The 13,223-nt window shown below is 40.6% G+C and overlaps 4 protein-coding genes across 8 annotated transcripts; 2 read left to right on the forward strand and 2 right to left on the reverse strand.

The window, feature by feature from the left end:
- Window positions 1-33: 33 nt before the first annotated feature.
- Window positions 34-3,878, forward strand: LOC116935719 (solute carrier family 25 member 36-A). Of its 4 annotated transcripts, none has more exons than XM_032942985.2 (7): window positions 34-171; window positions 1,381-1,683; window positions 1,889-2,067; window positions 2,800-2,915; window positions 2,992-3,043; window positions 3,112-3,463; window positions 3,525-3,878. In XM_032942985.2, exons 1-7 carry the CDS (start codon window positions 143-145, stop codon window positions 3,559-3,561), a joined length of 1,068 nt encoding a protein of 355 aa, XP_032798876.2. In that variant the 5' UTR covers window positions 34-142; the 3' UTR covers window positions 3,562-3,878. The 4 variants fall into 4 exon arrangements, with proteins under 4 accessions (XP_032798876.2, XP_032798875.2, XP_032798878.2 ...); XM_032942984.2 differs by lacking the exon at window positions 34-171 and adding an exon at window positions 530-764; XM_032942987.2 differs by lacking the exon at window positions 34-171 and adding an exon at window positions 530-764 and having other exon boundaries at window positions 3,543-3,878.
- Window positions 3,877-5,455, reverse strand: LOC116935737 (mitochondrial 2-oxoglutarate/malate carrier protein). The gene is made up of 6 exons (XM_045173480.1): window positions 5,250-5,455; window positions 4,943-5,179; window positions 4,784-4,874; window positions 4,508-4,721; window positions 4,327-4,426; window positions 3,877-4,265 (listed from the first exon to the last, which is right to left on the reverse strand). The coding sequence occupies exons 1-6, from the start codon at window positions 5,303-5,305 to the stop codon at window positions 4,034-4,036; spliced, it is 930 nt and encodes a 309-aa protein (XP_045029415.1). The 5' UTR covers window positions 5,306-5,455; the 3' UTR covers window positions 3,877-4,033.
- Window positions 5,456-5,546: 91 nt separating this feature from the next.
- On the reverse strand, window positions 5,547-9,557 carry LOC116935674 (condensin complex subunit 3). Its single transcript, XM_032942955.2, has 10 exons — window positions 8,881-9,557; window positions 8,643-8,803; window positions 8,134-8,584; window positions 7,789-8,079; window positions 7,460-7,702; window positions 7,118-7,363; window positions 6,924-7,048; window positions 6,579-6,831; window positions 5,975-6,516; window positions 5,547-5,903 (listed from the first exon to the last, which is right to left on the reverse strand). Exons 1-10 carry the CDS (start codon window positions 9,412-9,414, stop codon window positions 5,684-5,686), a joined length of 3,066 nt encoding a protein of 1,021 aa, XP_032798846.1. The 5' UTR covers window positions 9,415-9,557; the 3' UTR covers window positions 5,547-5,683.
- Window positions 9,558-10,461: 904 nt separating this feature from the next.
- LOC116935583 (anaphase-promoting complex subunit 5) lies at window positions 10,462-12,975 on the forward strand. 2 transcript variants are annotated; one of them, XM_045173577.1, is made up of 4 exons: window positions 10,462-10,932; window positions 11,734-11,807; window positions 11,864-12,481; window positions 12,551-12,975. In XM_045173577.1, exons 1-4 carry the CDS (start codon window positions 10,536-10,538, stop codon window positions 12,938-12,940), a joined length of 1,479 nt encoding a protein of 492 aa, XP_045029512.1. In that variant the 5' UTR covers window positions 10,462-10,535; the 3' UTR covers window positions 12,941-12,975. The 2 variants fall into 2 exon arrangements, with proteins under 2 accessions (XP_045029512.1, XP_032798766.2); XM_032942875.2 differs by having other exon boundaries at window positions 10,463-11,807.
- Window positions 12,976-13,223: the final 248 nt, after the last annotated feature.

The following is a 13,223-nucleotide window of genomic DNA, read 5'->3' on the forward strand; positions in this document are numbered from 1 at the left end:
CAATCAATGTTTATTTTGACTGCGTAGTTCTTTGTTTTCCCCACAACATGGCGGTCTCGAAATTTCCGCTAAATCGACCACGAAGAAGTCGTTATTTATAGGCCATTTCTCAACATCCAGAAATTGGGGCTACTTCCAGTGAATGCACCAAAGTACCGAAATTCCACAGAAGTAAGTCCATTTTCCAAAAAATCTAAAATCAACGTTGAAAACGAAAATCTTTACATTCTGTTGGCAATGCATGAGACTAGGCGGGAAAGGTAACATGCAAAACATACATCGACTTTTTTATAGCGCCAATCGGTCGTGCAATGTGACTTTTCCTACTTCCAACTTCCAAACCCAAGAAACGTTCCTAGGATGCTTGTTTGATCGATCTCACCAAAGCCGATAAACAAACAGGCGTGGAGGTGTGTGTGTCTGGAAACTGCGTCGTTTCATATTGGAGGGGTGTTTCGCCACCACGCGGCGTTAGATGGCGTTGAATCGCATAGCAATAGCAATCGTGTTCCATTGGCTCTAGAACCCCATTGTCGTTCCCAACCCCCTAGTGCAGCAGGGCTCACCACGAACTCGTGTTCAATTTTGTTTTATTCTTCCGTCATCTTTAGAGCAAACTACACATATGTTTACAATTTGGCCAATCCCGTTGGTCTTGGTAAACATTTAACTATACAAAAATATTATTTTCATCTAAATTGATGTGCAATTGCATTACGTGTTATGTCGAATGCAGATACTTTCATCCATCTCCTCGCTGGCGGGTAAGATTTGTTACTTTCGGTTCACTTCTTACGTACCTAGTCGGCTGAAAACATCTTGGCCCTTGTGAACCGAAATGGCACCGACATCCTTTTCCTTGTTTTAGGCGTAGTAAAAGTAGTGCTACGGCAGAGGAGGGTGGCTTAAATTTAGAATGTCTCGTAAGTAAAATGATTCGTTTGCTGCCTCTGGCAAAAATGTAGGGGAGATGTTAGATGATCACAGTTAAATAATTAAACCATTTCACTATCTCTTTTCTTTTAAACTAGTTTAATCTTTTTGCTTCTAAAATGTAATTGTATTTTCATTCCTAGATGATTATCATCCTTATTTTTGGTTCCTAGTTTTGAGCCATCGAGTTGTATTGAACAAAAATCTTTGAATCACAAGTAAATTCTTTGTATCCCATCATTTGTGCTTAAAAATTGATAATCAGTAAAATTAGCCAGTTTTTGGTTGTGTAACACACTTTCTTTTTCTTTTCTTTTTTTTATTTATTTTATTTTATTTTATTTTATTTTAGTTAAGACGTTTTTGGCCAGATAGTGCACGCATTGACCCATTCCTAAGCCACGTACGACTCGCCTTTTAATAAAATTTTGTCTTTTCTTATTGCAGGGTTGGCGGAACAGTGGGAGCCATCGTGACTTGCCCACTTGAAGTCATCAAAACTCGCTTGCAATCATCTTCCTGTGAAGTCCAATGCAGTGCAGTGCGTACCCTACGAACGGCCACCGCATCAAACGCAGGATGCAACGCAAGTCACATGTATTTTACTCCAGAAATGAACTGGAACGTCTATTACCACCATCATCAATGTACGTCGATCAATTCGCGATTGGCAGTTTTCCCTGAATCCGTCCTACAATGGCCGGCTTCGACTTCTTCTGCTCAACCCAAAGGGGCCCTCTCCTGTTTTCGGTAAAAATTCTATGAAACAAATAACAACGGCATATACAATTCCCTTAATACCTCAATTGACTTGTTTATCAGCTCCTAATAAAACAGATAAAAGTAGAACTATGGAACGAGATATGCGATTAATTGTTGTTTCGATAAAGAAACGCTTTTTTGTTTGTTTTGTTTATATTTTTTTAACTATCTAATTCTTTTCTTTCTCACGTAGGCATTTGGTCGAGCAAGAAGGATGTCGGGCCCTGTTCAAAGGGTTAGGACCTAACCTGGTTGGAGTGGCCCCAACTCGGGCTTTGTATTTCTGTACCTATTCAACGGCCAAAAGAAAATTCAACAAGATATTGACGCCCGATTCTCATCTGGTTCATATGTGTTCGGCCGGTTCTGCAGGTACGAAATCTATATCATACTACGCGGCAGCAGAGAATTTCTCTTTTCGTGTCGGGGCTGGTTCTTTAGCGACACCTTTCGGGCAAAGGCTGATGTCCTTGTGTTAGTTTTACTCTTGCGCGTTAGGGACACTTTTAAAGTGACAACCCCCATTGCACTTTGGTGGACAAATTCATATTTGGCAGGACACCAGTTTTACTGTAAATCACTTTCCCAAATGAAAAGACAAAGTAGCTTTGGAATAAACTATCCATTGAACATAGTTGACTGCTTGGATGAGAGCATAAATATCGTATGCAGGTCACGAACAAAGGGTTAAGAAATTTGACTCATTCAATTCAGGAATATATTTATATATATTTTTTTTTTTCAGTGTTATACGTGATTCACACTTACAATTATCTCCCAGTCTGTTGCGTTTGCTCTCTACCCCACCTACTTTTAGAAAATGTCTGGGATATTTTTAAAAACTCCAAACGGTCCACGTGCACATGGCGTGTTCATGTGGACTCGCAAGGGCTTGGGCTTGCTCCAAGGTTTTGCTGAGCTTGGTTTTGAATACATTATCGCCAGGGCATTATTACGTAGTCCACCTATATAGCCACCCAACATTCGCGGACATGGCGCATTTTCCCGTTTCGGCCTTGGGACGGTTAAGGAACTGTGTCTACGTCATTCGCAAATTGAAAAAATCCATAAATTATTAATCCCATTTTTATTTTTCCGGTACAGGTTTTGTGTCTTGCACTTTAACCAACCCAATTTGGTTTGTAAAAACACGTCTGCAACTCAATCGCAATCAAAACGTCACAGCTTGGCAGTGCATTTCAAACATCTATCGCAGCCAGGTAATTTCCTAGAAGTCTGTGTTACGTAACACATCCATCTAATCTAAATCTTATTTTAAAATGTATATCTCTGTAGGGTATGGTCGGTTTCTACCGAGGCATCACAGCTTCATATTTTGGCATCTCAGGTAAATAAAAATTCTTGGTATGGAAGTGAGATAGGAGAATTAATGTTTTATTTTATGAATGATTACAGAAACCATTATTAAGTTTGTACTTTACGAGTACCTCAAAGTGACTCTGCAGCAGTGGCGGGAAACACAAGCAGACAGTTCGATGAGCAACTATGTTGCGCTCGATTACATGATAGCTGGAGCCATCAGTAAAACGATGGCGTGTAGTCTTTCGTATCCTCATGAAGTTGTTAGGACCAGATTGCGTGAAGAACATTCACGCTATAGAGGATTTTTTCAGACGTTGCACACAGTCTTCCGAGAGGAAGGCTACAGAGGACTCTATCGTGGACTCTCCACTCAGTTGGTACGACAGATTCCAAATACGGCTATCATGATGACCACATACGAGGCTGTAGTTTACCTGCTCAAGAGGTAAAAAAAAAAAAAATATATTAAATGATAGTTCAAAAACTATTTATTCTAATTCTTCCAGTTTGATTGACGATAAAAGGTATGCCGAAACAGAATAATAACAAATATTCCGGCCGGTGCTTCAAGTCTCCATACATGTAATCTCCCTTTCCCCCCAGTTATTTTTCATCCTTTTATGTCTCGCGCAAAATACGGAATGTGATAGTTATTCTGACTGTTTAGAGGTGCCTTTTTTCCCAGCTCCTTTGAGAAAAACTTAGAAAAAAATGTATAGAGCTTGTACAGTATGACTAGTCACTCGTTATCCACTAGTTATTTTGCGCCATATCGATCATGCTACACTGTTGAAATGTACAAAATGTGCTTCCATTACAAACTTTGGAAGAATTCTTAATAAATATGTTAATAAACCGTTTGATGGAATTATGTCCTTATTTTATTGATACAACGGCCAGTCACCTAAAATATGTTCAGTCATCAATTAATGAGTCGACAAAACAAATTGTGGATCAAATATCAGGCTTCATTTTTATGATTCTTCTACTTAAACATCTATAACCAACCACACGATTAGATCCCACCGCCTTTGGCGTCCTTCAAACCGAGAATATGTCGCTTGTAAAACGTGTTCATCTGTTCGAGGAAAATAAAGGTGAGTACAGTGTGCGGCCCGATGCGAGCGTAGTATGGCGTGAATCCTTTCCACAGGGCTAAGATACCCTCGGTGCGCACCACACGACCTAAGACATCAACTGCGCCCTTGTATTCTGGCTTGCCATCAATAAATCTCATGTTTTGAAGTCTAAATAAATGGCAAAATTATTAATTATCCAGTATTTCCGATAATAGCACCTGTCACCAACCTAGTTTTAGCAATGTCAACCGGCATGGAAGCGGCAGTTGTAACAAGACCACTTATCATGGAGGCCCAAAAGTGAAGAACGACGTTTTCGCTAAAATATCCTGAGGAAAACGGCATTTTTAAAAAATAGTTTTAATTATCACTGTTTTTGAAATTCAGACATAGGAGATGTCTCCGCTTACCGGTTGACATTAGAGATTGCTTGGCTTGGGAATAAGAGGCAAGTTGGGCAGCATTAACCACCATGGCTCTCGCCATTGTCGGTATCGCTCCTCTCCAAAGTGTGAACAATCCTTCTTCTCTCAGCATTCTAACCAAGGCATCACCTACATGCTTGTAATTCCTTCTATCTGCCTCTGGCAATCTTCCATCTGCTGTCATACGAATAAGGGCCACCTAAAAAGTACTTCATCAATTGCAAGATGTTGTTACCATGGGCATTTGTCTACTAAAATTACTTCTGCTGGGGTTCCCACAAATGCACCAACTACTCCAGCTGCCATTCCAAGAACAGCTTTGGTTGCAAAACCAGGTGGCTTACCATCAGGACTGTAAATAAAAATAAGACAACTTCAATAAAGTATATAACCCCAAATATAACACATAGAACTTTCAACCTGCTCATTGAGTCAAAAAGCCATGTATAAATTCCAAGCCTAGTGGTGGTGTATGTTGCCTGCCTGAGAAGGCCAGCAGATAAACCCGAATACATACCAGAAATCCCTTCTTTCAGCATAATGGATCTGATGGCATGCAAAGTGTTTCTGTGTTCTTTGGCTTTGCCACCTTCACCACTCAACTGCATTCTGTTTTTTATAAGGTCCATGGGTTGGACAAAAAGGGTTGCAGCCATGCTAAAAACATAGAAGTCTTGTAACAAGCTTATTTTATAATAATACTAATAAAAGAAAATGTATGATTTACCCTGACAAACCTCCAATTGCAAACCTGACTGGCTTTGGCATCTGAGCTTCACCCATTTTTTCTTTTTTTCTGGCAGTGAAAAGCAGTTAATTTTTTTTTACAATAAAGCGGAATCAAGAATTGTGAACAGATCTAACACGTAACCCACTCTAGTCCCATAACAGATACCGGACGACAGGAAAAGAGTCAAACCGAGTTCATCAAGGGCACCGAATTGCAAGATGACTTAGACATCTACCGGCACAACACAGCATGATATCTACGTTGTCAAACAACAATGTCTTTTGAGCTTTTAAATAAATGTAAGGAAAGTGTATTATTTGTATCTCTGATTACACAGAAGTAGAAAGTTGCATAAGCGAAAAGGGGTGTAATATGTGAGTGAGGAGAACAGAAAACAAAAAATAAAATAAAGCAAAGGGAGGCAACCTCTTCTATCGGCGCTTTCTCGTTGATTTCGCTTTCGAACGAGGCGGTGTCGGAGGTATAACATCCTCATCTTCATCCACACTAGAAACGACCGTCGACCTCATGGACCGTGTCCTACGACGAGGAGGGGATTCACCCAGAGTAAGGTTCTCGACAACCGTGTTACGTGGATTCACCTGTCGTCGCGTTCTTGATGGACCAATTTTTTCGCTACTAGTAGTCGAACTTGATAAAAAATTAAATGCTTGTTAGAATGCATCAACATTGTTACATTGGAACGCTTGGTCAAATGTTACCTTGAATCCATTTGTTCAACAACGACTTCAGGCGATTTTTTACACGTTTTCTCTTTTTGAGTGCTTGTCTTTTCGGGACTGAAGAAAACGTCAGAACATTGAGATATTTCTGCATCACTACCTCCAGTAGTATCCATCAAAAGAGTCGTTCCTTGTTTACTTCCCAACATTCGGGTCCTGGGTTTACTGGGCCGTGACGAAGACGTGACAACAGGCTCGATTTCCATTTCAGAACCATTCGCGGTGGAATCAGCCAAGCCTTCGGTAGGAGGTGCCAGATGTTTTTTTACGATCGATTCAAACTGTTCGACCAGCCTGATAGAACTTTTCTCTTTCATTTTTCGTAGCATCTTCTGGACAAGCGTGTGCAAATCTCGGGTATTTGAAGGATTGGAAAAGGACATGTTCAATTGCAACAAAGCCTTCAGGTAAACTTTACTTTCATTCGAATCCGGAAATCGCAAAGATTCTGTACAAAGTTTTATAGCAAGCTGATCGTGGATAGTGTGATCAACTTCGGGTTTTGATACCAACAAGTTTTCCTGCAAAAAATTAATAATGTTATTCATTTTTGGCGGAAAAAAATAAAATAAGAACAGCTTACTTGTGTCAAATCAACAAAGAATTTGACCACCATTGTGATATCCATTTCGGCCAATGGTGAAGTATACGGAGCTTTCTGAATGGTCTTGATAGTCGGTAGAAAAGCAGCTTCCAATTGCTGTTGATTTGCTATATCCAAAGAGGCAAAAAAGGGGAAGAAAACGTGAAGGACTTGACGGAGACGAACATTTTCTTCCGTCAAAGGATGAAATAGGAAAATAACCAACCGAGAAAGAATCATGCTCGATTCAATCCTGCGAATGGCATAAAAAGTGGTTAACAAATCGAAGATAAAATAAAAGAATAGCGAAGAATTTGACAAAAAGTCTAATGAAATGTAGTCAACCTGGAAGCGATCAACAGTTTTGCAAATCCCTCAACGGCAATAGTCTGAACGTCGACATCTTCATTATCCAACAGGTCGGTTAAAACTGAAGCTAAAGATGTGCCGCTTTCTTGGTCTTCAAAACTCTGAAATCAGTAACGTTTCTTGTCAAACATCTAAAAATAAACCAGTTAAACCATAAATGTATGACTTACAGCAAGGCCAAAAAGTTGCACGAGATCGAAGAGCACCTTGGCCGTTGTGATTTGAAGGAGTTGATGGTCCATTTGAACTGCTTGTACAAAAAGGAGCAAACGTTGCTTAGCTAGTTCCAAGTCGCACGTACACAGACAACCCAAAGCTTCGAAAGCCGCATTACGGACAGCTGGATCGATTCGTTCGACACAAGGTAAGATCAGCGACGTCAAAAGCTGGTCTAACTCTTTCGTTAATTTTAGCATCTGCCAAGAAAGAAATGAAAACTTGAGATGAAAGATACGTCGATATTTGGTGAACAAATAAAACAAATTATGAATGATCATAATTTTAAAAATTACCGGCGAATTTTTCAACAACTCACAAACAATGCTCAAGCATTTTAAAAGCGTTAGCGGATCGTCTCTCTCTTCACGAAAAATTTCAACATCATGAGTAGTGGGTCGACTGCATAGCTCGTTTAGTTTGGTCTCCAGAACGACAATAATCTGTTTGATCTCTTGAGCGCCAACAAAGTTTTGTTTCTCAACCGCGTGCTCAAGTTCCTCTTTTAACTCATTGAGCTGAACTCTACATTGCGCAATCTGCGGAGAAAACGGAAAACAACAACAAAACAAAACATTTAAAAACAGGATGGCACATTGTTGGGTTTCCTTAACTATCAATTCACCTCTAGCTTGTTTTTGCGCTGCTCGGCCTCGGGGATTAGAACTTCTGCTTGGGTTAACGGTTCGCGCAGTTCCGAAATCACCTCAAGTAATTTGGTAATACGAACGTCTAAATTGGGCTCAATAAGACTAATGCATTTCACCATCGTACGAGTCAACGATGGACTAGTCTTTTCATTTTGTAAAAGTTCGCAGAAGTCGCGTCGTAAGTTTAGGCGACCCGCTTCATCGGCAAGGTCAAAGTACTGTGCCATCTCCAATAATTTTCCAACAGTAAACTCCATACTTAATACCTGTTAAAATAATTGATTTACACAGACATTATTTGAAACATGTTGCTAAGTTACCTCCATTTCATCTGTTTCGGAAAGCTTTGCTATCACAAAATCTTTCACATATTTCCCAAAAGCTGTCATTTCGGGCATTATCGTCTCCAGTGCGTCTGCCGCATGAACTCCCTCGCTATGAAGGAAACCTACTGCCGTACACCAATATAGAGCCACTTCTGGTTTCAGAGTGTCGATGGTGACCAGATTTTCACCGTCCATTGACAAATGAGCAGTTACTTCCTTGTAATTAAGCGTCTTCAACCAGACTTGCAATACTTGGACTGCGATGTCGCTGCAGCCTTCTACATCTATGCCCCGGAGGAAATTGAAGATAGAGCCTTCCATGGTGTTGATCCACGCAGGAATAAGTTTACTCTGTACCATTGTCGTTACAGCAGTTGATTTGTCGTTAAGACCAAGATTCAAGATTGTAACGCGATTAGCGATCGATAATGTCCGGACATGGACTCTAAATTAAAGTGAATGGTGAAATGAGGCTGAAATAAAAATGTAACTTTTGCACACACCTTTCGCTAATGAAAATATAGGCCTGCCTCCGGACAAGGTCCTTGACGTCACGCAACCTTACCAACACGAATTCAAGTGTGAAATAGTTACAGCCTAGAGCCTTAAGTACAGCCCGTCGTACCTCGGGATGAGGATCCCTTTCCAGATGAAAAACCAAAGCCTACGTAAAACGGGAGTAAATAAAAAAAAATTTTTGACAAGAAAAATGTCAGACTGTTGTATGAGTTGATTTCTAACCTTAATTACTGGGCATTCCTTGTTTGTAGGATCTTGAAGACGTTGCAGAGCAACGACTGCTTGAACTCGAACTGCGGCAATCCTGTCTTGAATTCTTTCTAGCATAGCATCATAAATCTTGTCAAACAAATCTGCACTGATGCAGGCAGATTCGTTAAATTCTTCTAGCATCCGATTAATAAACTGACAAACTCTGAATCGTACTGCCTGGCTTCTGACATTGTGATTCGACAAAATAAAATTGAATAGCTTTTCATAAAAAGGGTGGCACTCAGCATCATCCTCATCAGGTTCTTTTTCCAGTTCAAAAGATGTGGCAAATTTGGCAGAGAAATCTAAACACAAGTTGACGGCAGTTTGTCTCTCACCATGAATTAACAGACACTTGAGACAATCAACAAAATCTTGGAAAAATGTATCCAAATCATCAATCTGGTCATAAACTTTCCTTAGATGTTTCAATAATTTTGGGTGATCAGCAACTGAATGCTGACTTTTGTTAAAGATTTCTGCAATGAGTCTATTTCCAACCATTTTACTCTGAAAGCATTGGGCATTCAATACCGTTTAGTTCGGAACTGATGTCAGGAAGCGGGTCTTTCCAGTACAGGTACGAGTTGAAGATAGTATCAAGCTGTTCCTTATCCGTAGTGGCTTCTATGTTTGCTATTTCAGTTCGAGGTTGCTTGCTGGGAGGAGGAGGCGTACTACACTCCGATTTTCGTTTTGATGACAGATTTTCTTTCAATTCCAATGAGTGAGACGAAAGCATTGGGAAAATTACGTAGACGCAAAGAAACAGTTTTCGTATTTATCTAAAATCACACGGGACACAATCGAAAACACGACGTCAACGGCCGCTTAAATTTGTTTAAAGCTTTAAAGCAAACCTCTGCGGAAGTATGCTTGACAAAGTTGCCAACTTTCCTAATTGTATAAAGTTCGCTTCCATAGAAGTAGTTCGCGAGTCATAGAACCCGGGTTCTATGGACTCTGCCGAGCGAGTAGGGCTCTAGGGCTCGGGTAGAGTCATAGAGCCATAGAGTCATAGAGAGTATTGCCAATTAAAAATAGCCACGAAAAAGGAATTATTTTCTAGAAATGAGACTAGGGCTCGGCCCCGATCACATTCTAATCGGGGACACCGCTAAGCTTCTCCGATTAAAATGAATCGGGGAAGTTCGGTGCGGAACGGTGCTATAATCGGTGCTGCACCGATAGCACCGCTTCAGCCATAGGAGGGTTAGTCTTACCAGTGACAGTGACCTTGAGTTCTGATAGGCCAACGAGAATCACGTGACTAGGGTCACATTTTGTTCTTGTTGGCCGCAGGGCAACTGCCAATTTAGATCACTATTCATTGATAATCGGGGAAGGCACCGATCACCGATATCACCGCACCAATTAAGATTATCCCCGGTGCGGGGCCGAGCGCTACAGAGAGAGAATTCATTTTGAAATTTCAAAATCGATAATTCAAAATTTTCTATGTAAGTGAACATTTTAGTCAGATTTTTACTTTGCTTTCTTAAACATTATCAATGCATGAGAAATGATCAAATGAGCAATGAGATCATTAGAAGTGCAGCGCAACGCCGCAAAGCGCAACTAGTCTGCTTGTTATTTTGATATGCAAAATTTCAAAAGTTTTTGCCATGGCGGCGCGCGACAGTCTTCCACTGACTTCATTCAAATTGGGGTACGATGACCGAGTCAGTCCTTTCAAAATTGCTGTTCTCGTTTTTATTCGTGAGTATTGCACGGCGCGTTTAGCCCAGCTAGGCATGTCTCCACATTCCCACTACAACTCCATCCCTCCATTTTCATCCCAGCAGTGCAAAGATTTCTGCCTGCTTTCACTTGAGCTCATCCAGTGCTATGATGTTACATGGGAAGATTTTGAAATTATCCTCGAACCAGGACACTACAATCTTAGTACCAAAATAATTTCAGAATTCACTCGAAGTTTGCACCAAATTGTAAAAGATGGAGCTTCAGGACTACTTGATCTCGGAGAAAGTCTAGAAAAACTTCTTATGGAACCAGCCAAAGGTAAACCTATGATACGAAGAGACAGTGTATTGGGAATTTTTATTAGGAAAATGGTTCTTCAGTTAGACAGAATGACATTTGAAGGAACTGTTGAATTGAGTAGTAATCTTGCCACATATCTCGACAAGTCCAACAAAAGTGAAGACCCTCTAGAATTGGTCCAAGTGTCTAGGAAACAAGCGGAGTTACTTGTGTCACAACAGTTAACCATGCTGCAAAGGAATGAAAGCTTGGCTCACAGCCCTGTAAATTTACAGAAAATCATTGATAGGATTTTACATGAGAACAAGGACTTTGCAGAGGCAAACTTTCTTGCTCACCTAAATGAAATGAGATGCCAGGATTTTAGCCAGGCTGAAAAGAGACTCCATCAATCATATGACCAAGGAACAATTTCCATTGAAGGTCTTATCCATTCAAAACTAGAAGACAATTTAATGAATAACAAAACATTTCGCCACGCTTCACTAAACATGGCCTTCTTGCATGCTTCTTTTGGACACCACGAGTTGGCCGTTACGGCTTTGTGCGAGACGGTAGCCTTGTCCGGTGAGGCAGCTGACCATACCTGCCTTCAAGAGTCATTGGCGTGGTTCTGCCACCTAGAAGAAAATCCTGAAATGCGCCTAAAGATGATGGAGCGCCTCGTAACCAAGTCTAGTGAATCCAACTTACATTATCTGGCTTCACTTGGCTTAGCAATGTGGACACAAGATTGCGCTCTGGCAGGAGTAGAACCTAAAAGAATTTTTGAATACCTGCATACCAACGACGTGGCTAATTGTCAGCATTCGCTTACAGATATGACGATTACTTGTTTGGCTTTAAGAGCAGCAATTTGGAGTTTCTACGGCTACCCTCGAAACGCCTTACAGGTAAAGGAATCCTCAGCATTATTGACTTCTTTACATCATTCATAGTTTTTCTTAAGGTATCTCAGTTATTACTTACGCTGCACACCGGGGACCCAACAAAAGGCAATATCTATTACAACAACGAGCACATGCACATGGCCGTTTGTAACATTGCCCTACATCTTTCGCGACAAGGGCGTTATACTGATGCGGAATCGATAACCAAGTTCGCAGCTGGCCAGTACGCTAATTTTCAACAACATTCACAAATATGGAAGATGACAGATTTACACGTGGCCTTCTATCGAACACTTTGGCTTGGCCAGTGGGATAAAGCTGAACTAATTATTTCCCAGCTTGCCGTGTTTAATCGTTCTGAGAGCCTAGCAAAAATGGCGCATTTAATGTTGTGCAAGGGGGATACATGTCAAGGAAAATCGGTGTTGAACACTTTAGAAGAGAGGCTGTCGAACGTTAAAGAACCCAGTAATCATCGAATGCCAAATCCAGGATGGAGAATGGGTCAGAAACTAAGGCTTCAAGTTCAGTCTATGATGCTTCGCTCTGTGCTTCTTTCATCTCGACAGAATTTTGTCGAAGCATTGTTGCAAATCAGCCAAGCCTTGGATATTTGTAAGAAACACCATATGAACCTTCAGCTGGCATTGGTCGGGATGCAATCAGCAGAAATTCAGGTGCTTTTCATTTAAATACTCAACATTTATTTTAAAAAGTTTCAAATTGTTCATGATTTCTTCTTTCAGTTGATGATGAACTTCACTGCAAATGCGTTAGACCTAGTTCGCAAACATATCAACATTATCTACACGCATGGATCATTGTTTGAGCAGGGAATGGCTATATTTTTATTGGCTAGGTGCTTGCTTGCTGAAACCGGGACGAAGACGTGCGACTCTATGGAATTCAAAAGCAAGAAAGCTGAGATCTTTCCTCTTCTTACTCGAGCGAAAAGAATATTTAATCAAATTGAAGCTTTTCATCACGTCAAGGACGTTATATTTTTGGAGGCCTTGCTCTATAATCATTTAGGTTACGAAAAAGAAAGAAACACCCGTGCCATGGTTTTCAAACAGCTCGACGAATTGTACCCACTCAGAACATCCAACAGCATTCAGATTTTCATTGGTCTCTAATCTCTTGTTATCGTAATACAATCCTGTTACTCTAATATGTGCCCAGCCCTCTTGCACTGTACATACAGTATATCTGTGTAGGGTATAGAGCAGTCTCCGCATGGAGTATCAAATGACACAACAACTGACACAGCCCACAAACGATAGGATCATAAGAACAGTTTCAAAATTCGTTCTAGTAAAAATCATCGCCGCAGAATCAGTTGATTTGTCTCGAAAAGCTCCAGTGAAGTCGTCAGATCTTAAGGAAAACGAAAGTTGACTTTCTGCATTTGTTGTTTGC

The sequence above is a fragment of the Daphnia magna genome, linkage group LG1 (genome assembly GCF_020631705.1).
Source record: "Daphnia magna isolate NIES linkage group LG1, ASM2063170v1.1, whole genome shotgun sequence".
Classification (NCBI taxonomy): Eukaryota; Metazoa; Arthropoda; class Branchiopoda; order Diplostraca; family Daphniidae; genus Daphnia; species Daphnia magna.